The sequence below is a fragment of the Trichechus manatus genome, unplaced genomic scaffold (assembly GCF_000243295.1).
Source record: "Trichechus manatus latirostris isolate Lorelei unplaced genomic scaffold, TriManLat1.0 scaffold00022, whole genome shotgun sequence".
Taxonomy (NCBI): domain Eukaryota; kingdom Metazoa; phylum Chordata; class Mammalia; order Sirenia; family Trichechidae; genus Trichechus; species Trichechus manatus.
Genome location: NW_004443958.1, coordinates 17,374,018 through 17,400,764, shown reverse-complemented (window position 1 = coordinate 17,400,764; position 26,747 = coordinate 17,374,018). Strand labels below are relative to the sequence as shown.

Genomic DNA, 26,747 nt, shown 5'->3' with positions numbered 1-26,747 from the left:
ATTTGCCAGAGTTACAGCCCTGCAGAATTGGGCTCTTAAAAGGAAAATATTTCCCCGTCTCCATGCAGAACTGCCTTCAAACTTCTTGAACCGATGACACTGCATTCTGTCCCTCTCATTCTGTGGTTCAGAATTTGCTATCCCTTGTGCTGAGAGAGCATAATGACACCCCCCCGCCCAGCCTGTAACCTGTAGTCTCACAGCGTTTAGAGTGGAGGGAAGATGCTTCCTCCTCTAGGCTGGTTGCCTGTGTTTGCTCTGGCTCCCATGGGTACACTAACTGACCCACCCTGTAGCTTGAGCAGACACCTCTTTGTCAAGGGGGTGGATAACAGTGGCAATAAATTGACTCTCAAAAATGCCCTGAAGTACTGCAGCATAAACTCTAAGTTTGCTTCCTTCCAGGGCTTCGAACCAGTATGGCAAGGTTCAGTAATTGCCAACGTAAATGAGGTCAGAGTACGCATTGCTAAAAACCAAAAATGTTGCCCATCGATTTTGACCCAAGTAGGAAACAAATATCAGTGCCCCACTCAAAGATGGTGGCCAACTACACCACTTGGAACGTGTGTCGCTCTCCACAGTCCTACCAGTAATCTACCACATGGATCCCGAAAGTTTTCAGGCGCCTGATGTGTGGGAAATTGGATTACTGGCAGGACTGGGAGAGCGACACACATTCAAAGCAGTGTGGTAGGCCGCTGTCTTTGAATGGGGCACAAGGGTTCCAAGCCTTGCTTCCTTTATCAGCGCCCAGCAAGGCAAGCCAACAGCTGAAGTGTGTGGTCTGTGTGTAAAACCATTGCCGTTGAGTCGATTCCAATGTGTTGAAGCACCAAAATACTCTCCTGCCCCTTGAAATCCTTCTGATGCAGTTGTGTGAATGGAAGCCTGATAAAAGTCCAGACCCGAGTGACAGAATCAGTAATGAGACTCCTGGGATGGAGTCTCAGCTCAATTCTGCAACATCAATTGAAGTTCAGATTCCCCATGGTTTTTATGACCAAGAAATTTCTTGGGGTATTGATGAGAAGGAAATAAGAAAATTTGGAATTATAGTATGACTTCAAAAAGCCGAGAACCCCTAGATTCAAGAACCTGCAGGTTACGAATGATAGTTGTCAGTTATTGAGCATCTTATATGTGCCAGGTGCTTTATATAATTAGCACTAATCCTCATGAAAGCCCTGCCAGTTCCCTATTTTTTTACAGAAAACTGAGGCTCAGAGCGATTGAGTGACCTGTTATACAAGGTCACACAGTCATGAAGCAGGGATTCAAACCGAGGCTTTCAGGCTCTGCTGCCCTTTGCAGTTCTCTGACACACACATCTCTCTCAGGGAGATGAGGGGTGTGATAGTGCCTGGGCTGGAGCAGTCACGTAGTAAGCGCTCAGTAAATGGTAGTTTGCCCTGAGTCTACTGAAACATTCTAGTCACTCCTGAACTTTTAAGAGCAAGCTTTCCTTATACAGTAAAACCTGCAAAAGCCAGAACTTGTGTAAGGCAGAAACCTGTCAGAGAAGGGAAACTCAGATATTTTCCACTAAAATGAGTGATAGAGCAGTAAGACTGTACACTATCAAAGACGGAAAGCTTGTGAGACCTGGAAAACCAAGGCAGTCCTGTCGAATTCTGGCTCTCACAGGTTTCACTGTATACACCTGCTCAGAGTATCCATGTCAGGGCCCTCCTTCCCTCCCCAGGTCCCAGCTGGCAGACGATCCGACCCACGAGCAGAGGTTGAGCCCTTCTTCCCCACAGCCCCATCCAACCAGAGGGTAGCCCAGCCTCAGACTGCTCTGCGACAGAGTGGGCTGCTTGTCTCAGAGGGAGCGGAGCAGCAGTGAATGCGTTGTTTCTGACGGGGAGATTTATTTATTTTAAAAGAAACAGGCAAATTGAAAACAAAAACTTAAATGCCAAATTGGAAGGTAACACGTTCCAATTTGTCCCTGGAATCCATTTTGTTCAGGTAGGACTTCCCACCTTTGTTGTTTATTTTTTTCCCTAAGGAGGTACCAGATGTTTCCATGGTATTTGCAGTTGTTTTATTGTATTCCTGTTGTACTTCATAAAAGTGATACTGACAAAGCAAGTTGTGTAGCAGCTAAAACGAAATGGTGTAAACAGAAAATAATATTAAATTTCTTTTTATGTTTTTTTTTTCCCCTGGGAACTTTAAAAATATGCATTATACCTGAAGGTGCTCGCTCTCTAAGGCTTCACTTTTGTTTCTTCTTGTATTTCAGATAATAGGACGTATCACTTTCAAGCAGAAGATGAGCAGGATTATGTAGCGTAAGTAGTTTTGAAATAATGGCCTGATGCCTTGAATGGGAAAAGCACCTCTCTCTGGTCCAACATACCTTAGACTTCTCTTTTTGTTACTAAGAACGACCACGGGTGTTCCGCATGCTCCTTCTCATCTTTGAGCTGTCACACATTGCTCTTCTCTGCCCAGAATATTCTCTCTTGTCTATGCAGTAAACCTCAGTGCTTCCTTCACGATTCTGCTCAAGCCTCACACCCCTGAAGCTGGAGTTATTGCTCCCCTCTCTTGGCTCTGAAGCCTCTTCACACTCCTCTGTGATTCTCTACTACATGTCTAGAGAGCAAGAGTTTCTTGAGGGCAAGATCCGTGCTATACTCAGCTTTGTAATCACCGCTGGCCTCACGTAGGAGGGGCTTACTCAGTGTTTTGTAGCCATATACATGAAGCAGTCTACCTGAGTACTTGGTTGTTACTGTGAGAGGGGAGTCCCTGGGTGGCCCAGACAGTTAACATGCTCAGCTGCTAATCAAAACATTGGAGGTTCAAGTCTACCTAGAGGCACCTTGGAGAAAAGGCCTAGCAATCTACTTCTGAACAATTGGCCGTTGAAGAGTTTATAGAGCACGGTTCTACTCTGATACACATGGAGTCACTGTGAGTCAGAATTCACTCAACAGCAACTGCTTATTGCGAGAGGAATAATAGAGCTTGGCCTCTAAGTGAGAATATTGGCAAATACCTTTCACTGGGGCAAACATGGCTCAGTTATAGGGACCTAGGTGTAATGGGAAGAACTAGATTTGGTGTCACACACACCGTGATTTGAAGCCTGGTGCTCACCTGCCCGGGTACGCAACCTTATGCAGCCCTCCCCCCTCCCCTGCCTCTTTTTTGAACATTCTCCCTGGTCCTGGGCTATCTCTATTCCCTCTTCCTTGCTGCAGCCTGCCAGGACTAAGACAGTATGTGGGTATTACATCTATTTCGAAATACAGCCATGTCATTCTAACAAATTTGAATTATTTCCTCCTTTAAATTGTATTTTCTGATTATCACGAGAAACCTATAAAGGCCGTTTCTTTGTTGTGAGCTCTTGAGTAAAGAGGCAAGTGTGGTATAATGGGAGGAACCCTGCAAAGGGCATCAACAGAAGTTCCACAGAAGTCTTTTTCACCCCAGCTCTGACACCAGTCCAGGTATAGGAACTTGGGCAAGTCATTTAAGCTCTCTGAGCTTCAGTTTCCTCAACTCTAAAGTATTTTAAATGTCACTTTAGAGGCTTGTGGGAGAATTGTATCTCAGAAATTGTAAATACTTGGCACATAGGAGAACCTGGTTGTTGTTGGTGGTGGTGTTATGTGTCCTCACATTGATTTCAGTATTAGAGAGTCAAAATGTCATAATACCTGAGGAGAGCAGAGACTCTGGTCAAAGTGACAAACAGTAACATCCATGTCACTGATCAGAACGCCCGGCGATCTGCTCGGTGATCAATCCTGTTGAACCTCTGAGTTTCTTGAATGTTTTACTCAGTTTCCAACTTGAGTTGGAATGATAGAGAAATATCATTTGCTTTAAAAGTTATTAAAACCCCCACTTGTAAACTGTTGGTTTTGAAGCCTTGCATCTTCTGCGTTCCAAAGTAGCAAAGTTGTGCAAATACATTCTCACAACCTACTGGAGGTGAGCGCCACCTAGAGTCAAAGGTGTGACTTTCAGTTAATGTACTCCAAGGAGTGGATTTGGTTTTCAGTTCTCATTGCTGTCACTATTTCTTATTCAAAATCGTCTGTAGGTAGTGCTTTGTTTTACATCCATTTTATCTTACAAAGCACCATTAGTATAAAGACTCGGTTCAGAAAGTCTGTGCTGTCTGTTGATAGTCAAATTAGCTGTCTAAGATATATGCAGTAGATCAGAACAAAGGACGGTTTGGAAATACCTGTTCATTTTCTTTTTTTTTTTTTTTTTTTTTTCATTCATTAAAGTAATACAAGCTCATTATAGATTTGGAAAATTACAGAAAGGCACAGAGTCAAGCAATCCATCCATCAGTTTTTTCCTACAGAAATTTGCTCAGAAACAGTATTTTAACATTTTGGTAAATTTGCTTCTAGCCTTCTTTTGTTCCCCAGACAAATACGCATAATACATACATAAATTTGTCTGTATCATATAACAGTTTTATTTTCCTGTTTATTTCACAAAACATTACTTGGTGAGCATTTCTTCAACATTACCTAAGAATTATTAGAAAATTTAAATTTTAATGACTTTAAATATTCCACATTATGGTCGTTTCATGCTTTATTAATCAGCCCCCTATTGTTGAGTATCTAGGTTGCCTTAAGCAGAGGTTGGTGGCAAAGGGTTGTTTCGTTTTGGTGTACAGTGTGGTCACAACGTGTATATAATTTAATAGCTTGCACTTTTTATTTCATAGTATAAATACCACCATGTTTCCCCATGAATATGCCTTTTTCATAAGCATACATTTTTTTTATGACTACTAATAAAGTATCCCTTTGTTTTCACTTTCTGAGTTCCTCCACAGATGTGGAGTTCCAGGGGACAGATGCCTTTTGCTAAATTTTCTTTTTTGTCTTCTCTCCATTTCTCACCATTTCTCATCCTTGTGTCAGATGGGATGGTTTTGACCCTCGCTGAGCCCTCTTCATTCTGACATTTCCTGTGCCTTTCAAATGGCCATGCGACACCTTGTGTGAGTGCAAGTCCCCGGTGACAGAGGTGCTGGCCTCTCCCATCTGCTCGCTCTCAGCACTCTCACTTTCTCCTGTGGCTGGCTTTCCACTCTCCACCGCTGTCTCTTTCCTTCAGCTTTGATGTCTTTCAGTTTTTCCTCACTTTTTTTTTTTTTTTTTTTTTCTCTTTTGGAAGTTCTTCATGAAAGCAGATTTTTTTGTAGTGGAGAGAGAAAACAGTGGTCATGCTACTAATAAAGGCCTCCTTCCACTTGTCTTTCTGACGACAGATGGATATCAGTCTTGACGAATAGCAAAGAGGAGGCGCTAACCATGGCCTTCCGTGGAGAGCAGAGCACAGGGGAGAACAGCCTGGAAGATCTGACAAAAGCCATCATTGAGGACGTCCAGCGGCTCCCTGGCAATGACGTCTGCTGCGACTGTGGCTCATCAGGTATTTGTCCCCAAGCTTGAGCTGGCTTGTTAAACTTCCTTTCTCTTCCTGTAGAATATGGCTAAGTTGGTTGTTTAAAAAGCTTACTTCGTTATGAGCCTACTGAGGGACACGGACAGCCCGTGTTCCTACTCTGAATATCCCCTCTGAGTGTCTTTTCCCACACTGTTTGCTCCACCTGGAAAGCTTCATCTCCTCTCCCTAAATGCTCACCTGCCAAAATGCTACCTCTCCTGTAAGGCCCAGTTCAATAAGTACCATGGGCGTTGTGGAAAATATACAAGATGTGGAGTCCAGCATTCTAGTTTTGAATCACAAGTCTGCCTCTCACAAGCGGGGCCATCCCATGCCCAGTCCCTTTACTATTCTGATCATCAGTTTCCTCATCCTAAAAATGGGATCATAAACTTCACTTAACTGTTATGAGGACTTAATGAGATGTGTATATGAAATTGGCTGGCATGTGGTATGTTACTTTCCTTCCTTTCTGCTTAGTGAAACCCTCCCCAACCTGTATACAACACTGATGGCACTTGTCCCAAACATCCTTTCTCAAAGAGTATGTTATATTGCCTAGGTATGGACAGGAGCCCTGGTGGCACAAGGGTTAAGAGCTCTGCTGCTAACCGAAAGGTCAGCAGTTCAAATCCACTAGCTGCTCCTTGGAAATCCTACAGGGTAGTTCTTCCCTGTCCTGTAGGGTCGCTGTGAGTCAGAATCAACTCAACAGCAACGGGTTTGACCTTTTTTTTTTAGGTATTGACAGTAGCTAACATTTATTGAGTGTTTACACTGTTCTGCGGATTATGCAGATGGCGCAGGACCGGGCAGTGTTTCGTTCTCTCGTAGGTGGGGTTACTATGAGTCGAAACTGACTCAATGGCAACTAACAACAACAGGGATTATGCTAGTGTTTTGCTTGTATCGTGTTATCGAATCCTCACAGAAGTTCTGTGAGCAGATTACTAATATTATCCTCATTTTACAAATGAGGAAACTGGGGCTCAGAGAAGTTAAGTGATTCACCTGAGGTCACAAAGCTAGTTGTTATGTTGTTGTTGGGTGCCGTTGAGTCGGTTCCGACTCATACCAACCCTTGTGTACAACAGAATGAAACACTGACCAGTCCTTCACCGTCTTCGTGGTCATTGCTATGTTTGAGCCACACACAGCTAGTAAGGGTGAGAAAACCCATTAAAACCCATAACCCCGTATGTTACAGAGTAGGAAACTGCTCCATAGGATTTTCTTTACTGTTGTCGTTATGGAAGCAGACCGCCAGGCCTTTTTTCCATGGCACCACTGGGTGGGTTTGAACTACCAACCTTTTAGGTTAGTAGTCGAGAGCAAACCATTGTGACATCTAGGGACAAAGGCAGGGATGCAAATCTAGGATTCATTAGCATTACAGGAGACTTTCTTATTGTTTTACTTGCAGAACTGGACCGTATTACACAAACTTCCGTAAGCGTCTCAGAGACAAGTCTCATGTTTTCTACCGTTTCCACATACACATGTGATAGTGACTCACACAGTGTGAGGATGTGGGAAGGGAGTAGGAAATACTCAGGTATTGACCAGTCAAAAAGAAAGTTGACACAGAGAGCCCTAAAGATTTTGGTGACATAGAAATAATTGTTCCCACTGTTCTGGGGCTCGATGGGGTTATAAAAAAAGCCTTGGGTCTCTGAAACATTTAGTGTGCAATCTTTACAGCTGTTGTATTACCAAGAGGCACTTTGTGGAGCAGCCATGACCAAGAATGATGGGTTAATGTGAGTTGTAGCTTGGAGGTTAATGATAGCTGCAGAATCCAGTCCCTTGTGAGAGGCACTTAGCGGCCTCAATCCATCACTGTGGGAGATGAGGGAACACCACTCTCGAGTCCTAAAGCTGTGTAGAAAAGTCTTTCTCACATTTGTTTGCACAAAGATAAAGCACTTAATTTTGTTTTCATTTTAATATTAAAGGAAAATTTTTTAAAAATTGTCTTACCAGACTTTTTGCTTTATTTCAACCTCTTAATTTTCGTATTAGCCCTTTGGACTAAACCACAAGCATCCATTTTTTCCCTTTAAATCTTTACCTCATAATTCTTAACAAATTTTACTGCTACTGTATTAGCTTCTTCCGTAGTTGGCACACTTAAATTAGATATCTTGTTTGCTTCACTGTCTTCAAAATTCTTTCCACAGAACCTACCTGGCTTTCAACCAACTTGGGTATTTTGACCTGTATAGAATGTTCCGGCATCCATAGGGAAATGGGGGTTCATATTTCTCGCATTCAGTCTTTGGAACTAGACAAATTAGGAACTTCTGAACTCTTGGTAAGTAATTACCAGTACTTTGAAATAAATTTGTTTATTGTCTTGAATATATTTACTATATTGCTTCCTTTTGTTTGTTTCTGCTGAATGCAAAGAATTCTAATTTCTGAATTTAGTTAATTTGCATATAGATTTAAAATGTAACTTTTGTGATATGTAGTTGACTATTTCTGTTCCCTGTTTGAAGAAATGTTGAAGCATAAATTTCTATAATTAGCGAGTCAAAAAATTGGCTCAGCTCACCTGTTTCTTTTCTTCTGGGGTGAACTTCTTCAAAGCTGCTTTTTCCTTTAGGAATTAATTTTTATATTATTCACTGTAATAGCAGTAAAGGGGATTGGGGCTGAACTCATATATTCACTTTACCTAGTGGCTTATATTATTAAAACTAATGACTGAAGAGTTTTCCTCAATTTTACTTTACTGCTTGCAAGTTTGTAAAAGTGCACATGAGTTGGGAGTGGCCTGTTAGCTATTGTCGTAAAGCTCCCCAGTAACCAGTTCCCGTCTAGTTGATTTTGACTTATGGTGACCCCACGTGTGTCATAGTAGAACTGTGCTCCATAAAGTTTTCAATGCTGATTTTTTGGAAGTTGATTGCCAGGCTTTTCTTCCAAGGTGCCTCTGGATAGACTCAAACTTCCGACCTTTCGTTTAGTAGAGTAGCCAAGCATGCTAACCGTTAGCAGCACCCAGGGACTCCGTCATAAAACCATTTACTCCTTAACCTGTAACTTCTGTAGATAATAAGAGAAAAAAAATGTGTGAAGTTGTGGTGCTTAGCATTATAATATAGAAAAGAGTTATAAAACTTAAACTTGATTTATCCAAATTTGGAGCCTTCCTTAGATCCAAGTTAAATTGTTACCTGCAGTACACCAAATAAAAGAAGGGAAGGCCCACTTGTCATCCCCCATGATGTCTGTGGTCATAAGCCCTGTCTTGCATAATTTTAACCCAGTGCACTGTGAGAGTCTTTAATACTAGGGTAAAGTTTTCTTGAAGTAAAACAAGGCTCCTCAGACAAGACTTTAAAGCAGAACCTGGGTGAGCCTGGAGCTCAAATAGCTGGATATCTAGTTTATCACTCACTTAACCTTATCCAGAGAAAGGGACCCCGAAGTCAGAGCACTTGATCATCTGACTAGCAGCCTTTGTCGTCTGAACATCCAACAAGCACTGGTGATCTGTCTTGTATTGTATGAACTGCTTTATTTAGGAAGTAGGAGATTCGTGTGCTGGTAATAGCTCCCTAGTTCACTTTTCAGGACTCTGCAGGGAAAGCTCAGACCCATTACCTGAAATGGTATCACTCCATCTCCTGTGTCACATGCCACAAACAGCGTTACTTGAATCATTGAAACCCAGTGTAACAACTAGAAATAGAGAGAGTCCAAATCCTAAACATCTGATGTGGAATAAACCTAAGATTTTCCCCTAAAGACCTGGTTGCATGAATGTTTCTCAAACTTTGCAGATTTGTCCCAAGATTATCTGAGTGACCAACCGAACCTTCAGGATGAATTTTCTTGGGAGGGTCATTTGAACCCAGAAGCAAAATGCTTGCTGCGGCCTCCTCCGTTCGTTGCTGCAGCATCTTAATTTGTACCTTAAACATAAAGGAATCTTACTTCTTTTCTGTCCACTAGGAGTCAGTCCGACATGATAGTGGTTTAAAAGCTGTTGCCATTAATAAAGCTTTTCACCTGAATTCACATATGGAACTGCTCCATTTTAGAGAGTGAGACCCAGATGGTTTGTGTGTGGGGGACCATATTCTATTCTGTTCTAGCATTTATTGCGTTATATTTTTAAAATTTGTTGATTTTCTTGTCCGTGGTCCCTGCTAGCCCCATGAGCTCCTAGGGAGGGGAACATGGTTTTCCAGCACTTAGAGGTTCACTGCCTGGCACGTAGTAGGTGCTCAGTAAATATTTGTTGACCAGATGGATGGATGGTTTGTATTCTGAGTCAAGTGAGGGAAAATACTTACTCAGAAATCTCAAAAGCAAATAATTGGACATTTTTAAACTAGTTGTAAAGAGTTTTCCGTATTGTGTTTTGTTTATGTTACAGCTGGCCAAGAACGTAGGAAACAATAGTTTTAATGATATTATGGAAGCAAACTTACCCAGCCCCTCACCAAAGCCCACCCCTTCAAGTGATATGTAAGTACTTCTAATATACTGAATTCTCTCCCATTCTGTCGCTGTTTTCATACCCTCTTAAAAACAGTTCTTAGTGGTTATAGTATTTTTTTTCACAGCAGAAACCCCATGATCTGGAAAAGGCAGAGCAAAGAAAAATATTTTGAAATGTATTTCTGGGTCACATAGATTATTTCCATCATCATCTTCTCCTACGTGGTTGCAGCTGAGCACCTGCTCCATGGCGGCCAGGTCTTCACGAGGATGGTTATTTCTAAATCATGGTGCATGTTGTGATAAATAAGAGACACACAGAGGCAACGGGAGATTCCTATCACACTGGCAAAAATCCATCTGCTTAACAACCCACTCAGCAAGCATGTGTGGAAAGAGACGTTCTCATATGTTGCTGGCGGGAGTACAAAATGGTATACTCCCCTTGAAGGGCAAAGTGGCCACATTTATCAAAATTATAAATTTATTTACCCTTTGACTTAGCAATCCCACATTGCAAAATGTATTCCTATACTGTAATAGAAAAGAATTAGAAACAAAGCAGTGTTCATCTATAGGCGTTTGATTAGATATTCTGTGGTATGGCCATACAATGGAACACTACAGATATAGAGAAGAATAAAGAAGTTTTCATGTTCTGATCTGAGACGATCTCCAGGATATACTGTTAAGTTAAAAAGAGCAAGATGCAGAACACTGTGCAAAGGGTGCTGCCTTTGAGGGAGGGTAGTGGGGTATCCCTCTCTATCCAGACTCACTGTCCAACCTCTGGCACTGAATTTTGGCTAACTGTGCTGACAAATCCCTCACTTTTCAACTCTTAACTATTGCTATCTGAACTCAGACGAAATAGATTTGGATAGTGAAGACTACATAAACATCTAGTTTTATTTGAACTTGTGTTTGCTTGAAGAAACACTGAAAAAATTCACAGGAACCTGATAAAAGTGCTTGCTCTGGAGCACAGGTGGGCATGAGACTTCTTAATGAACACTTTTTTATATCATTTTTATTTTTCAGCCATGTGAATCTATTCAAAAAATTTTAATTGAGTTTGCATTAAAAAAATTTAAAATGCTTTGGTTGAATAGGAGGAAGGAAATTAATTCCATCTCTAGTGATCCGAGAAGGCTTTGGAAAGGAGGAAGGCTGTGAAGTCTTCCAGCCTAAATGTTTTCCCAGTTTACTGTATAGAAACACTTGTCTAAAATTGACCTCCCTGCAACTTTCCACCATTGATCCTAGTTCTACTGTCTTGGATAACAGCAGAAAGGAAGCTCTCAGATGAACTCATAATTCATACCTATATTCTTTCTTCCCTAGAAGGTAGTCAGTAAGGCAGGTATGATTACTAGCATTTTATAGATGAGGAAACTGAGGCTCAGAGAGAACTTGATTTGCGCAGGGTTCACGTAGATAGTAAGAGGGATCAGACTTGAATCGGTCGTTTAATTCTTAAGCCTGGTTCTCCATCCATCACACAGTCATCGCCTCTCAGACTTCACATCAGTCACACGAAGCAAGAGACTCAGAAGCCAGGCTTAGACCACCCTTTCAGCTATCTGGAAATGTCTTCCAGTTCAGCAGGCTGTGGCCATCCTAAACAGACTTTGACCTGAGCATAAAGAAAGCCCATGAGTGTAAGATCTTGATTACATAGCAGAGTCAGCAATGACTGCACCCAGCCAGTAGGTTGGAAAGAAACCAAAGGCTATGTGCCACCATCAACCAGCTCAATCCATTTTACTGCCAGCCCCAAGTGAAAGAAAAAGGCACCTGTGCAGTTTATAACAGTGCTGCCTGGCTGGGAGATATGGGAAATAGTAGCAGCTACTGCAGATGGAATGGCTGTTTCTGAGCAAGAAATTTATGTCCCTCAGGTTAGCCTTCTTTAATTCAGAATGTTCAATGAGATGTTATCCCCATTTTCAGATGAAAAAACTGAGGCTCATGAAATTAAGTGATCTGCCCAAGGTCACACAAAGGGCGTGCCATAGAACTAGGATGTGAGCCCACAGTCCGTTCACTTTATTTATTGGGTCATATAACTGGGAAATTCAAGGGGTGAGTTCAGGCACAGGTGGATCCAGGATGTCAGTATCATCAGGACCCTCCTTTCTCTCCCTGTCTCCTGTTTCTGCTTTCCTCTGAACCGGCTTCCGTTGCAGCTTTTCCCCAAAGGTGGCAGAGGTAACCATGGTCCAGTTAGGTCATATGTTCACCCGTGTGGGTGGGAGACAGGCTTAGTTCCACCAGAACCGCTTGGAAGGTGGAAAGGAGGTGGTTCCTCCAAGGAGAAGAGGAGAACTGTACCCACCATCTCAGACTTTGAGTACGGGGTCTGCGGCGTCTCCTGCTCCAGGCAGCCCGCTGCAGGACAGGCGGCTGCTCTTTGTCCCTCTGGAGATTATGCTCAGCGTAGGAGCCTCAGTCTCCTCACCTAAAAAAGAGAGTTGTATCAGATGACTAAGATCCTTTCCAGGACGCTCTGAGAACTCTTCATTGGTCTTTTAGAATTTTTTCTTCATTTTTTGAATTTAATTTCTTCGTACACTTAAACATGTATCTGAGTTTGAAGTAGCAGTTTATAGCACATTTATCATGCTTCTGCTCAAGATGGAAAAGAAGTCTGTGATCTGCGTGCCCACTGATTTCTTAACTACATGTTACATGTACTTGTTGATAAATATACATCAGCTGCTTCATTCTGTCTATTGTAGTAACTTGGTCTAAAACCCAGTTTGTTTGAATGTTGAGAAGAGGTGTGTCTTAATTAAAACAACTCTTTTCAAAGAATAATGTTTGTCAGAAATAAGGCAACCCCTTCTTAGCTCTTGGAAAATAAGAACCCTTCACTCACTCTTTGTTCTGTTCCAGGACTGCACGGAAAGAATATATCACTGCAAAGTATGTAGATCATAGGTTCTCAAGGAAGACCTGCTCTTCTTCATCAGCTAAACTCAATGAGTTGCTTGAGGCCATCAAATCCAGGGATTTACTTGCACTAATTCAAGTCTATGCAGAGGGGGTCGAGCTCATGGAACCCCTCCTGGAACCTGGGCAGGTAAGATCTCACTGAAATCAGAGGACAAAAGTAATGTGGAAAATCAAGTTAAAAGATGACTTATTTTATTGATAACATCATATAATGAGACCCTTGTACATTAGGTGGCCGTGTCTAAATCAGGACGACTTGAGAGTGAAAAGGGCGTGCTATTAATAATTATTTTGGGGCACCTGATGTAAACAAGTCTGCTCTAGGCAAACTAGGACATACGATCACCTTGATCACATTTACCCTTTCTTTTTTCTTTTTTAGGAGATAGGGGAAACAGCCCTTCATCTTGCAGTCCGAACTGCAGACCAGACATCTCTCCATTTGGTTGACTTCCTTGTACAAAACTGGTATGGTTTTTGTTTTCTCTGTTGTGTTTCCTGAATATACCTTATAAGTTAATACAAGCCAGTGCTACCGGTGGCCTAGATCAGGAATTGGTAAACTTTTTCTTTGAAGAGCTAGATAGTAAATATTTTAGGCTTTGCAGGCTATGTGGTCTCTGTTGCAACTATTCAAATGTGTGTTGTACTATGAAATCAGCCATAGACAGTGTATAAACAAATGAGCATGGCTGTGTTCCAATAATACTTTATCTACAAAAACTGGCAGCGGGCCAACCCCTGGTTAAATGTAAAATCCTGTCTTTGTGTCCGAAAACCTGCTGCACTAGGAAAGGTTGAAAGAAGACTTAACAACACAAGTTACCCAGATCCGTGGATTTTCGTTGTTATGTAAGTTCAGATAAGTCAGCAGAATGTGTGGCTGGCCCAATAGTTAATTCAAATTTGGGACAGGCTAATAGGAGTACAATAAGAACAAAGGAGATTTGGCTGCTGGACTCCATTGGGTAGTTTTGTATGCCACAGATTATGAGGAGGCCCTGCAGCTCACCCAAAGGAGAGTGATCAGAATAGTGGGGATTTGAACCCATGCAAGAGTGGTCTTTCATTGTAGATGTTTACTCTGGAGAAGAGAAGACTTAGAGGGGACTTTTAAAATGCTCTCACATATTCAAGAAAGACACTTTTCGTGGAGCTCCCAAAGGCAGAAAGAGAGTGAATAATGGGTAAGAGTCAGAGAAAGGCAGCTTGAGACTCAAAACTAGGAAGAGGTTATTTGTCATTGGAATTGCCTGAAACATAAATGGCTTGCCCTGGGAATTGCAAAGTGGAGTTCTTTTACTCCATTTGGAAAGGAAATTAGTGTATTGCTGATATTTTATATCAAGAAGATCTTAGTTTTTACAGTGGGAGTTTAAGATTGTTTGAAAATCATAAATATTCTAAGGATGCTACTTAAAAGAGTTCCATGATAAAACTCTTGATAAGATGAATAACTATATATTTGCGTAGTTTTTCTTAATTATCAAAGTTTGTAGAAAATCTGCAAAGTAGTAAGAAGTGTTCAGAATCAGGTTAAAAAAAAAATCATGTATTTCCCTACCAGCCCTGTTAACATTTTGGCACATTGCTTTTTTTCCTCTCTATATGTTGCATTTGCGTAAAACAAGGTGATCTGTATTCATATCTAGTCTTGAGAAAAAATGCTATATGTATTCTCTACATTAAATACTTTCAGATATACAAGGCAAACCCACTCAAGCATGCAACAGAAAATTTTCAGGATGTGAAGCCATTTATATGTAGATAGATAGAGAGATAGATAGAGAGATTAGATAGATAGATTAGCTAGATAGATAGATGATAGATAGATAAAGCCAGTGCTAAACTGAATGGATTGCTTGAGGCCTTGTGTGTGTGTGTGTGTATGTGTGTGTGTGTGTGTGTGTGTGTGTGTGTGTGTGTAATAAAGACCTTGAAGAAAGTGCTTTAAAAATTTTAAACCATTTTACAAGTATATGCTTAATAATTAGGATGGTGGTGATGAAAGAGTACTCAGTTTTGAAATGTAAACAACTGGTTAGTTGGTAAGGCAAAGAAAAGGTTACAGCTTAAAAATGATAAAATGTCAAATTAACATGATAAAACCCTTAAAAATCATATAGCTGGAGGGAGGGAGGAATAGGTAAAGCACGGGGCATTTAAAGAGCAGTAAAACTATTCTTCATGATATGAATGGTGGACACATGACATTATGCATTTGTCAGAACACATAGGGCTTAGAACTCCCATATGACCCAGCAATTCCAGTTCTAGGTATATACCCAAAAGCCTTGAAAGCAGAGACTCAAACAGAGACTTGTATATCAGTACTCATTGCAGCACTATTCACAATAGCCAAAAGGTGGAAACAACTTAAATGCCTATCAGCAGACGAATGGATAAACAAAATGTGGTCCATACATACAGTGGAATACTACTCAGCCAGTAGGAGAAATGAAATCTTGATACATGTTACAGTACGGATGGAGGTGGAAGACATTATGCTGAGTGAAATAAGTCGATCACAAAAGGACAAACATTGTATGATCTCACTTACATAAAAAGACAAGAAAAGGCAAATGTATAAAGAACAAAGCTTATTAGTGGTTACAAGGGGCAGGAGGGAGGAGAAAAAGCGGGGGGGGGATGTTAGCAGTGATGGAAAAATCACATTGATTAAGGATTGGGTTGCTCAACCAGTTATTGTAATTGCTGTCAGTAAGTTCTACACCTGTAAAAAGTTGAATTGGCAAAAGTTGTACATAGACATATTTACAACAACAACAAAAAATAGTAGCTGTTGATACTGCTTATATACAACCAAAAACCTCATGGGATTTGGTTTGGAGGTTTGGGGTCATGATTTCATGAGATATTCCAGTTAATTGGCCTAATAAAGTGTTTAGCGCTTCTGTTCTACCTCCTAGTTTGATGTGTAATGCCTGGGGTGTTAAAAGCTTGCAAGCGACCATCTAAGGCACAACAATTGGTCTCTGTTCACCTGGAGTAACAGAGAAAGAAGGAGAGCCAGGAATAGGAGGAGGATCTAGAATGTGTGGCTAATGGCCTTCATGAACAACTGCCTCCTTTCCCATGAGACCAGAAAAACTAGATGGTGCCCAGCTACCATTACTGACCATTTTGATCAAAGATTCCATAGAAGAGTCTTGATCAAAAAGGGGAATATGCAGAACAGAATTTCAAATTCTCATGGACTCTGGACTTCCTGGAGTTATGAAGTTTGGATGAGCCCCTGAAACTATTATTTGGAGATCATCTTTAAACCTTAAACCAAAAATATCCCCTGAAGTCTTCTTAAAACCAAACCATAGTTTAGCTTAACTAGTGAAAAAGATCTGCCTCGAGCATTATGCTCTTTAAGAACTATCAACATGATATCAGATTGACAACAGCAACTCCAGAGATTCGGTAGGAAACTTGGGGGCTTGGGGGGACAGTGAATTTATGTTAATGTGGAAGGAACAACTCAGAAAAGGAGGATGAGAATGGTTACACAACTGGAAGAATATATCAGATTCATTAAATGGTACGTGTAGAAACAAATTGGCGTATGTTTTGCTGTGTGTATTCTCAACAACAACAACAGAATGAATAAAATTATTTTAAAAAAAACACATAGAGCTGTACAAGAGTGAACCCTAATGTAAACTGTGGACTTCAGTTAATGATAATGTATCAGTATTAGTTCATCAGTTGTGAGCAGCATACCATCGGAATGCAAGATGTTAGCAATAGGAGAAACAGTGCAGGGGGAAAGAGGGTATATGGGAATTTATTTTCTCTTCAATTCTTCTGTAAACTTAATACTGCTATAAAAATTACAGCCTATTAAAAAAATCATACAGATGAATACCAGAAATGTAAAGCTGTATTGCTTACCTTGTGAGGTGACCCAGAATTTGGGGTTACAGTAGTCCAGAAAGTATTTTTTTGACTCTAATTTTCTGAGAGGACAGGTTAACTGTATAGGAAGGTTAGGAATTACTGTGTTAATGTCTGCTGTGATTTGAATACCAGAATTCTATGTCTATTTTAAGAACTTAGAACATAGCAAGCAGAGCCCATGACACACAGATGTAGGGTGGTTGTAAAGACTACATGAGCTAATACAGGTAAAAGCTAAGAGACAGCGTCTATCCCATAGTAAGCACTCAGTAAATGCTGATTATTATCATTATAAGGAGCCCTGGTGGTGCAGTGGTTAAGGACTAGACTGCTAACCGAAAGGTCGGCGGTTCGAACCCACCATCCACTTTGGAAACCTATGGGGCAGTTTTACTCTGTGTCCTGTGGGTTTGCTAGGAGTCAGAACTGGCTCAACAGTAATGGGTTTGGGTTTTTGGCATTATCATTATATTGCTTGCAAGTTTAGATGTAATCTTAGAAACATCACAATTTTAATAATAAATAGTTCTCAAATTTGACTTATTTAGTAGTACAGAAATGAGTAGGTAAGCTGTAGTTTTAATTTTTAGCGTAATTTTTTTCTAATAATAATGTAATCTTTCAGTGGGAACCTGGATAAGCAGACTGCCCTGGGGAATACAGTTCTGCACTACTGTAGTATGTACGGGAAACCCGAGTGTCTGAAGCTGCTTCTCAGGAGCAAGCCCACTGTGGATATTGGTAAGTGTGGCCGGATGTCTCTCAGTGACCATAGTCAGATCGTTTGGGCTGATAAAACCAAGACGTGTGTATCACACTGTAATTGGATTATCATTCCTTGCCTTTTCAAGACACATATCCTAGATAATTACCTTATGCAAATTTATCTTTCCCCTGTTTCAGTCAACCAGGCTGGAGAAACTGCCCTGGACATAGCAAAGAGACTAAAAGCTACTCAGTGTGAAGATCTGGTAAGAAAAATGGGAGTAGAAGAGTCATTGTACATGAAACACCTTAAAATGTCATTCTGAGAAACTGCAGCTGGACATAAAAGAAGCAGACTGGTTTTTTGAACACTGACTAAAGAAATTCAGACAAGCACTAGGACTGCATTTGAAAAACGATAGATTTGTTGTTCACATGTCTTTGGAGTGCAGGTTTCACGGAGGAGCTAAAAGGCATTTATTTTGAGAGAGGTTGTTACCAGACAGGCTCGTGGATTGAGGTCATGCTTTTTATTCACCACACCACGGGCCTTTGTCTGTAACTTAACAGCAAAGAATTATTTGGGAAGGCAGTTCCAAAGAGTGGGCCAGTAAAGTTCAGAGTGTGATGCTTTCCAGAATGTTAAAGGCACTGCTCCTCCACCCTCTACACACACACACCCCTTTTTCTGACCCAAATAGTTCTTGCTTATGGGAGTCGCTGGGTGATACAAATGGTTAAGTGTGCGGCTGCTAACTGAAAGGTTGGCGGTTCACACCCACCACCCAGAGGCACCTCGGAAGAAAGGCCTGCCTAACTGCTTCTGAAAGGTCTCAGTCATGAAAACCCTACAGAGCACAGCTGTGCTGTGACACTCTTGAGGTCGCCAAGAGTCAGAGTTGACTCAGCAACAACTGAGAAAGCTGGTGGTTCTTCCTCATCACTCCGGGCCTTAGCTTAGCGTGATTCTCTCAGCCACAGGAGGGGGTGAGGCAGGAAGGAGAGGTGACGGTCCTCGGGTTTCTGCTGGGTGCCAAGTTCCACGCCTGGCGCTTTTCTTTTTTATTCTGGCAGCAGTCCTTTGAGGTGGTTGTCCCTGCCTCTATTTTACAAATAAGAAAAGTGGGCTATGGATTGAGCTGTGACTCTCCGAGTCAAAAGGCCTCTCTCTTACACGTCACCGGTACTGATTTTACCTTCCAGCCAGGAATTTGCAGTTTTATGATTCGTTTTAATAATATTAAGAAGCTTTTCATTTTAGAGAGAAATTATCAAAATAAAGGAGACTGTATCTGTAATTCTTTGTGAATCCTCAGAAGCCTGTCTTGGGGTAATCCTGCTGTATAGTCTGAGTTTTGCCTACAGTACAATTACTGATGATTAATTTGAAACCAGGAATAAGTGGTATTTGCTCAGTGTCCGTATCATGTCGAGGTGTTTTGATGTTGAAATTAAAATTGTGCACACCTGCTGTACTTCCAGCTCTCCCAGGCTAAATCCGGAAAGTTCAATCCACATGTCCACGTAGAATACGAGTGGAATCTTCGACAGGAGGAGATGGATGAGAGCGATGATGATCTGGATGACAAAGTGAGTGTTTCTGAGGATTTCTGGTTTCCTACACTGTATAGAAAAGGTGCGTTCTTTGTGAGACTTACCAGGGCTACTGTCTTTGCTCAGCCTTTGATCCTCGTTGAGCAGAGTTTACCACCTCAGAGTTAATCAATAGGAGAAATAATAAGTTGCCCTTTACTGGGTACTTAAATATGTAGTAGGCAGTGTTAAGCACTTTACATATGTTATCTCAGAGGCATACTCGTGGATTAAACCCAGCTCTGTCTGTCTTTCTCCTAGGTAGTTCTTAATCTCTGATGGCTCATTTATCTATTCAGTGGACATGTATCGGGCATTTCCTCTATGCCAGGCAGGATGTAAGGACTGGTCATACCAAGATGTCTTAAAGGCATTCACCACTTGAAGAGAAGATAGACACAGGAGTTGATAAGTTATGAGACAGTGTGATAAGCATTATAACAGGAGTTTGGGAAAAATCCCGAGTGGCGTCCAGAGGACAGAGCAACTGCCTCCACCTTGACGAGCAAGGAAGACCTTATCAAGGAAGTAACATTTGAGATGGGTTTCTAAGGTTAGGTAGGAGCTTGCCAGGCAGAGAAGTGGGGAGGAGTGCATCATTCCAGGGAGGGAGAAGAGCATGTGCCAAGGCAAGGGGTCATGATGTGGCCTGGTATGTCTGAGAATGGTTAGAAGCCCAGTGTGTAGATGTAGTCACATGGGCTGGGGAGGGAGAGGCAGGGGCTGCCCTGTCATCAAGCAGGCCAGATGGGAAGGGCATTGCGGGCCAAGTGTGGCCCTTATCCCATGAGCAGTAAGAAGCCAACAAAGGATTATTGTCGGGAGAGCAAGGTTTCTACCAGCTCTGGCTGTCAAGTGGAGAATGGGCTAGAGTTGAAAGAAACTGGGGTGAAGGGGCCGTTTCGGAGGCTAATACATCAGTGGGCGATGGTGAGTGCCTGAACGAGGAGTGGGTTTGAGGGACGTTCGGAGGTATCCATGCAGGACGTGGTGGCTCTGGATGTGAAGGGTGAGGAAGGAGACAAGGATGACACAGGATTCTGCTTTGGAAAATTAAGTGAATGGGAATGTCATCAACCAGGAGTGCAAATACCAGAGACGCTTCATAAGCAATTGAAATGCATTTGGGATCCAGGAGGTTGGGTTTGGATTTAAAGTTTTGTGGGTCATCAGCATGTAGGTAGCTGAAGTATGAAGCCACGAGTGTAGATGAGTTTACTGAGACGAGGATGTCAAATGAAAAGAGAGTTAAGGATTGAGAACTTCAACGTTTAAGGGGGTGAGCAAGGAGGGAAGACGATGTAGTGTGTTACAGATAGATGGAAATAGCATTCAGATGTTCATGAATGAGAAGGTATTTGTTACTGTGACCTTACGCTTCTGAATGCTGCTGCTGACCCCTGACCAGTGTCTCACTGTGAGGCCCTGGCCAGAGAGGCAGAAATGGGCTGTCTTCATCCCTCCCCCGCACTGGGTCGTGGCTATCAGGCCATCGCTGTGGCTGACCTCAGAGACTACGGGACTCCAGATTACCGACCAGCTCACCCTGCAGAGGTCCCCCACAGCCCTCAACTGTGGCCCCTGGTTACTCTCTCATCCCTGTTATTTCCTCTGCCAGCCAAGCCCAGTCAAGAAGGAGCGCTCGCCGCGGCCTCAGAGTTTCTGCCACTCCTCCAGCATCTCCCCACAGGACAAGCTGGCCTTGCCGGGGCTCAGCACGCCGAGGGACAGACAGCGGCTCTCCTACAGCGCCTTCACCAACCAGATCTTTGCCTCCACAAGCACAGACTCGCCCACGTCACCGACTGGGGAGGCTCCTCCGCTGCCTCCTAGGAATGCCGGGAAAGGTATGAGCTTTGCAAAGGGCTTTGTGACTCTGTCCTCAAAGCTGGTATCTGCCCAGCTTCGAGGTGAGCGTGGCAAGACGCCTTTTGAGTGGCAGAGCATAGAATGTGATGTCATCGGCAGCTTGAAATAGGGGCCTTGCAAGCATTTGCCGAGCACCAGCAGTGGGATGGGTGCTGTTGCGGGCACTCTTTAGGCAATATCCGGTGTAAGCCGCCCAACAGTTTTATGAGGCATGTGCTTTTGTGCCCATTTTGCAGATGAGGAAACTGAGGTACAGTGACTTGCCCAAGGTCACATAGCTGCTAAGTGGCAGAATCAGGAGTCACTCCAAGGTCTGCGTAGTTCCAGAACCTATAGTCTTTCCTCTAAAGTATGGGTGGAATATTCAGTTCTTTGAAAGGTTACTTTCCTCCACACTAAATGCAGTCTATGGAAATGTTCATGGTAACAGTGGTAGATAATGGTTATGAAGCACTGGCCTTGTGAGAGGCCCTAAGCCAGACACTTCTCATGTCACAGAGTGAGGTGGGCACTACGGTCGCTGGTGTTACGCAGACCAGGGGACCATGGTGCAGCTGTGTGGTGTCATCTGCCTAAGGCTCTTGGCAACTTGGAATTCTAGTCCAGGTCCTATATGACCAGAGCCCACACTCCCATGCTGTCTGAGGACTGTCACTCCTGTGAGCCACTACCTGGGAAAGAGCTTACCCAGGGAGGCTCATCAGGCGTTTTCAGACCCCTCCGTAGGACAAGCCCCACGGGTTTATGGTCCAGCACACCATGTGTAGCCACAGAGTACCTGCTCTGTGTCCACCACCACAGAATGGGCCCTGCTCAGAAAGTCAGCTTGTTCCCACCTGGACAGGGACAGGTAGGGGCCCAGAAATGCCACCATGAAAGTGTTATCCCAGCCAGGAGAGAAATGGAGAGGTACCCAGAGCTGCAGCTCTAAGTACGGTCCTGGCCGTAAATCCCAATGCAGGATTGCCCTGGGCCCCGTGCACACCACCACAGGTTTCGAGGGCCTCTCAGTACACAATGCCAGGCCTGTTGGAATCACACTGGGGTTTTTTTTGTCTGGGAAATGTGAGCTTTATTCAAAACTGTTTTTTCAGAGCTTATTCTCTATTGAAATCAGGTTTTAAATAGAAGCTGTGTTCTTGGAGAGGCCCCAGAGGGCCTCATAGATCATAAAATAATGGAGAAAAGTTAAAGTAAGGCTTTGGCATGAACAGTACTCGCCAAAGATAAACAGTGACCCTCACAGTAATAGCCCACGTAAGCCAGAGGTTTAACCCACAAGTGTTTTTCTTACAATTCATATATGATACCAGAACATACGTACAGCATCAGAATCCTTCTTTAAGTCACTGGCTTATTAAGCTGCAGGTCTGTAGGGTAAGCATACTGTATTGCTGCTTACCTCTGGATAATGGTACTCCTCATCAGGGCAGTGATCTGGTAAGGGCAGAGATGCCCTCTGCTCCCCCAAAGGGGTCTGTGAGACACCCCCAGACCAGATAAACAATTGAAGATGCTACTCGGAAAGATTTTATAGTTGTAGCTTCCAGCATAGTAGTGACTGACCTGCCAAGTCAAGCGAGGCCTAGACCTGTTCAGAGAACCTCCGGGTAATCGAGAATCTTTAAAAGGGTCTACGGGAGCGAAGGACACCAGAGTTCTGGGGGCCAAAAGGTCCCATCACCTCGCCCCATCCCTTTCTTTCATATCATTTCAAGGGAACACAGAAACTCATAAAGTATACCACCAGATCGGGTGCCAAGCATATCCCTCCTGCCGAGAATGAATTCTAACAGGCTCTTCACCAAAGGCCCAGAAGACAAAGACCAAATTTACTTAGTGATCCAGCTGCCGAAACAAGTGCGCAGAGACTTGGCTGTGGCAGCCGTGGTCAGCTGACGACAGACTGCTGCTTAGCCTCACCCCAACCCCCTCCCCAAGAAAGTCCAAAACTGAAAACAGAATTTCTCCCTAGTAAAATCAGTGTACTTCCGGGCTGTTCGTAGCAGGAGGTCAGATTTGGAGGTTTGTCCTGTCTGCTAATGAGGCACCACCTTCTGGTGACTTTTATAAGTGACTTGAAGCATGAGATAAAAGGAACCCTCGTGGCGCAGTAGTTAAAGCGCTCAGCTGCTAACCAAAAGGTCTGTGGTTCAAAACCACCAGCCATTCCATGGGAGAAAGATGCGGCAGTCTGCTTCCATAAAGATTTACAGCCTTGGAAACCCTATGGGGCAGTTCTACCCTGTCCTATAGAGTCACTGTGAGTTGGAATCGAGTTGATAGCAGTGAGTTTGGTTTTGGTTTTCTTGAAGCATGGGATATATCCTTTAGCTAGCTTGGCTCACATAGCCTTACATTTGGAGAATTGATGATGTTTGAACAGAGGGAGTTCTTAGAAGACATTGTTGAGGATCAGCTGGTGCTCTCTGTACAGAGAGAATTTGCCTCTGTTTTGCACCCCTACATTTTTTTCACTTCATTCTTGTTGAACTGGTAGAACACTTGCATGAAAACAAGGATGTCTTGAATCTGTATTTGGGTTGCCCGTTCTCCACGGCAAGTACCGCTGAGGTCTCTGTTTGCAGAAATCATTTCCATGACTGTGAGTTTAGGGGCCCAAAAGGTGAGGCAGAAACAGATGCTCATGATAAAGTCCCCGCTGATAGGGGTACATTATGAGGAACACTAAGGAGGACAGTAGAATTATCCTGAAGCCAGCTCAGACATATTTTCAAGGAAGTTCAGCTGCCTCATCAAAATTCAAGGAAAACTTGACAAGGCAAAGCCCGCTTGCACAGAGCGCCAGTCACATCTCAGGAGAAGGCATCAAATCGGCCTCCAGCCTCGCCATCCTTACGCCTTCTGCAGGAACTGCTGGCTGCCCAACCCTCTGCACGCGCGGGGTCCAGAGAGACTGACGCACGGCTGTAACATGACATCTGCAGGCGTGTCTCACAGTCGGTAGTGTCCTCCCCCCACCCCAGGGTTGCCAAGTTTGGTTTGTTTTTAATCTTTAAGCTAAAATGTTACAGAGCCATGGTGTTAAGACCATGGTGGGGAACATGTCCCCAGAACGGGTACTTGAGAACAGATATTGTTTGCTGTGGTTTGTTTGCTTAATTCAACTATATTTTTAAATAATCGTAAGCTACAGAAGTATGGTTTCCTCCCATTGTAGAATTTCATACCTGTTAAGTAGCAATGATAAAAACTTGTACCTGACATAGAGTCACTACCGCTAATGAGATTATTGTGGAAATTAAATGAGAAGTATATAAAGCATTAGCTCAGTGCCTGGCACATACTAAGTGCTCCATAGGGGAGCACTTGGCTACACTGCTGGCATTAATGCTACCCAAATCCTCAGTTGTAAAAATCAGAGTCCTTGGACTGTGGGATATAAAGTGATACCCGTGAGGAGTGTGCCTCTTAGCTCAAATAGATACACGAGACTAAACAGGCCACTTCTGTCTGGAGGAGAGATGGGAAGGCAGAGAGGGTTAGGAGCTGGTTGACTGGACATGGGAAATCGGAGGTGGAAAGGAGGAGTGTGCTGTCACAGTATAGGGAGAGCAATTAGAGTCACATAACAATGTATGTATAAATTTTTGTGTGGGGGAAAAAAAAAATCAGAGTCCTTCTGGGCATTGGGCCAGAGTGAAGTCACCCAAGTCTGCTTAATTCATAGGTGCTTAGAACAGTAAAATTGGCACATTGCAGCCACCTTAAAGAAAGGATGTGCTTATGAATGAATGATAAATCAAATTTCAAGACACTCACCTAGCCTACGTAAAACCACTAACTTTTCAAGCTTTCAGAAGCATGAATAGTTGACATGCTAATTACAGTTCATTTCCATCTGTTCCATTAAGTGGTCCCCAAGAGTCGGGTACCGTATAGCCCCTACTGAATTCCGCATGAGTGCCTATAAGTACACATCCCTCATTGTATACACATTTTCTCTAACACAGACTTCCCACTTCAGACAGCCTCTGGCCTTGGTCTTGTAACTAGCGGACGATCTGTGCAAAAGCAGCCCAGCGCCTGGCCTCCCAGGAGCCTCAGTGAGGGCTGCTTGAATGAGTTCATGAATACCTGGTATCGTGGAGAATACCAGCAGATGCTACCCTTGCCATCAGTTTAGGTGAAGAGACTAAATACCCCCAGTAATCAAAGAATATAGCCTGAGAGTCACCAACTCTCTGAGGCAGATTAATCTGTGTGAAGCCAGACCATGGCTGCCTGGGCCGCTGGCACTCCTGCGAAGCCTTTAAGACTTCACTTTCTCCTCTTCCAAGAAGCCGTCTTTCCCTTGCCCCACCAAAGATAATGTGGTTCCTGCCCCCGTAAGTGCCAACCTTGTTCCTGTACTTGCCTCACTTTAACATGTTGCCGGTGTTTGCCTAACACAAACAACAACAGAGGATCTGCGAGAGCCTGCCCCAGAGTAAGGAGGGGCAGCCATAAAACTAAACCAGATGTCGGGGGACAGGGGATTCAGTGTTTGACAGTTGACCTGCTGGAGGTCCTTCAGCAAAATATTGGCAACAGTTACACCCAGACAGAGTTGCATAAGCGCTTTGCCCAACATTTCTCCCACTTTCCTTTGAGGTCTGTGGCAGTCGTTGGAGGAGGGCAGAGGGTTGCGGAAGGGGAGAAGACATCCTCAGCCTGTGGGGGGGTGCTGTCATCACAGCGTGCCCCCAAGTAACTCAGCCTCCTGGGGAAGTGTTTCCCTTCAGCAGTGTTGTTCCTGTACTGATGACTATATGATTTCCTGCTTCTTCTCATCTCCTGGGAGGGCAGCCACTCGAGTGACTCAATATTAAAGCTTCCCATGGGCTATCTTTCTTGATTCGTATTAACTTTTATTTTTTATTTTTGGGGGGCTTATTTTTGTCAGTCTCCCCCAATCCTTTTAAAATCATTCCACAGGAATCGCCTTGCACTGGCCACCTTGCTGTGGTCTCTGTCCCCCTCGGGGTCACTGTGTCTAAGTCACCGACTGCCGGGGTGTAGGAAGGGGAGGGAGTCTCACTGTGCTTCTTGCGAAGGCCAGCATCCAAGAATAAGTGAGCCACTGCTGAAGAACCGACCCCAACTCGTTTGAATCCCAGTACTTTTCATTGTCAGTGCCATAGGAGGAAATTGAAGGACAATTGAATAGCTAATGCCATTTCCTGTGGAGAAATCAGCCAGCAGAGTAGTGGGGCCGTGTCACGCACTGGCCGGCCCAGCCGCTGACTCACTGTGGTGAACCAGCCCCCCACTCCACCTCGAGTGCCTCCGTGTTCCCATCTGAGCGTGGAGGTGATAAAAAAGCTGCTTACTTCTACACATAGGGTCCTTCTTTATGTCAGTATACTGTGCGGTCTCTTTATCCACGTTTTTAAAGTAATTAAACTTTTCACTCTTTTTTGCTGTAATGAAAACCATTAGAAGATGAAGGTGAATTTTTCATTTGTATTGTCCGGAGTTGTATAGCTGTAACTTGACTCATTACGCCCCATATATAGCATGTTCACATGTGTAAATTGCACTTCTCCAGACCAGACAGTTTTTTCTAAAAACTGTCAAGATAATTTTTTTTCTTTTTTTTTTTATTGTACTTCAGGCGAAGGCTTACAGAACAAATAGTTTCTCATGAAACAGTAGTACACTTATTGTTTTATGACATGACATTTGTTAACAATCCCACATGTCAACCCTCTCCCTTTGCAACCTTTTTTTTTTTTTTTGGTAAAAATACACATAGCCAAAGATACACCATTTCAAAAATTTCTACATGCACAGTTCAGTGACATCGACTA

General features: G+C 43.1%; 1 protein-coding gene across 2 annotated transcripts in view; it reads left to right on the top strand.

Moving 5' to 3' along the window:
• Positions 1-26,747, top strand: part of ASAP1 (ArfGAP with SH3 domain, ankyrin repeat and PH domain 1) — a 312,941-nt gene that overhangs the window by 253,816 nt on the left and 32,378 nt on the right. For both annotated transcript variants that reach the window (XM_023728200.1, XM_023728199.1), the window contains 10 exons: positions 2,252-2,300; positions 5,267-5,430; positions 7,626-7,759; positions 9,836-9,927; positions 12,799-12,985; positions 13,241-13,326; positions 17,393-17,508; positions 17,671-17,738; positions 18,955-19,062; positions 20,684-20,912. In XM_023728200.1, coding sequence (XP_023583968.1) covers positions 2,252-2,300; positions 5,267-5,430; positions 7,626-7,759; positions 9,836-9,927; positions 12,799-12,985; positions 13,241-13,326; positions 17,393-17,508; positions 17,671-17,738; positions 18,955-19,062; positions 20,684-20,912 — 1,233 coding nt within the window. The remainder of the gene's footprint in view (positions 1-2,251; positions 2,301-5,266; positions 5,431-7,625; positions 7,760-9,835; positions 9,928-12,798; positions 12,986-13,240; positions 13,327-17,392; positions 17,509-17,670; positions 17,739-18,954; positions 19,063-20,683; positions 20,913-26,747) is intronic.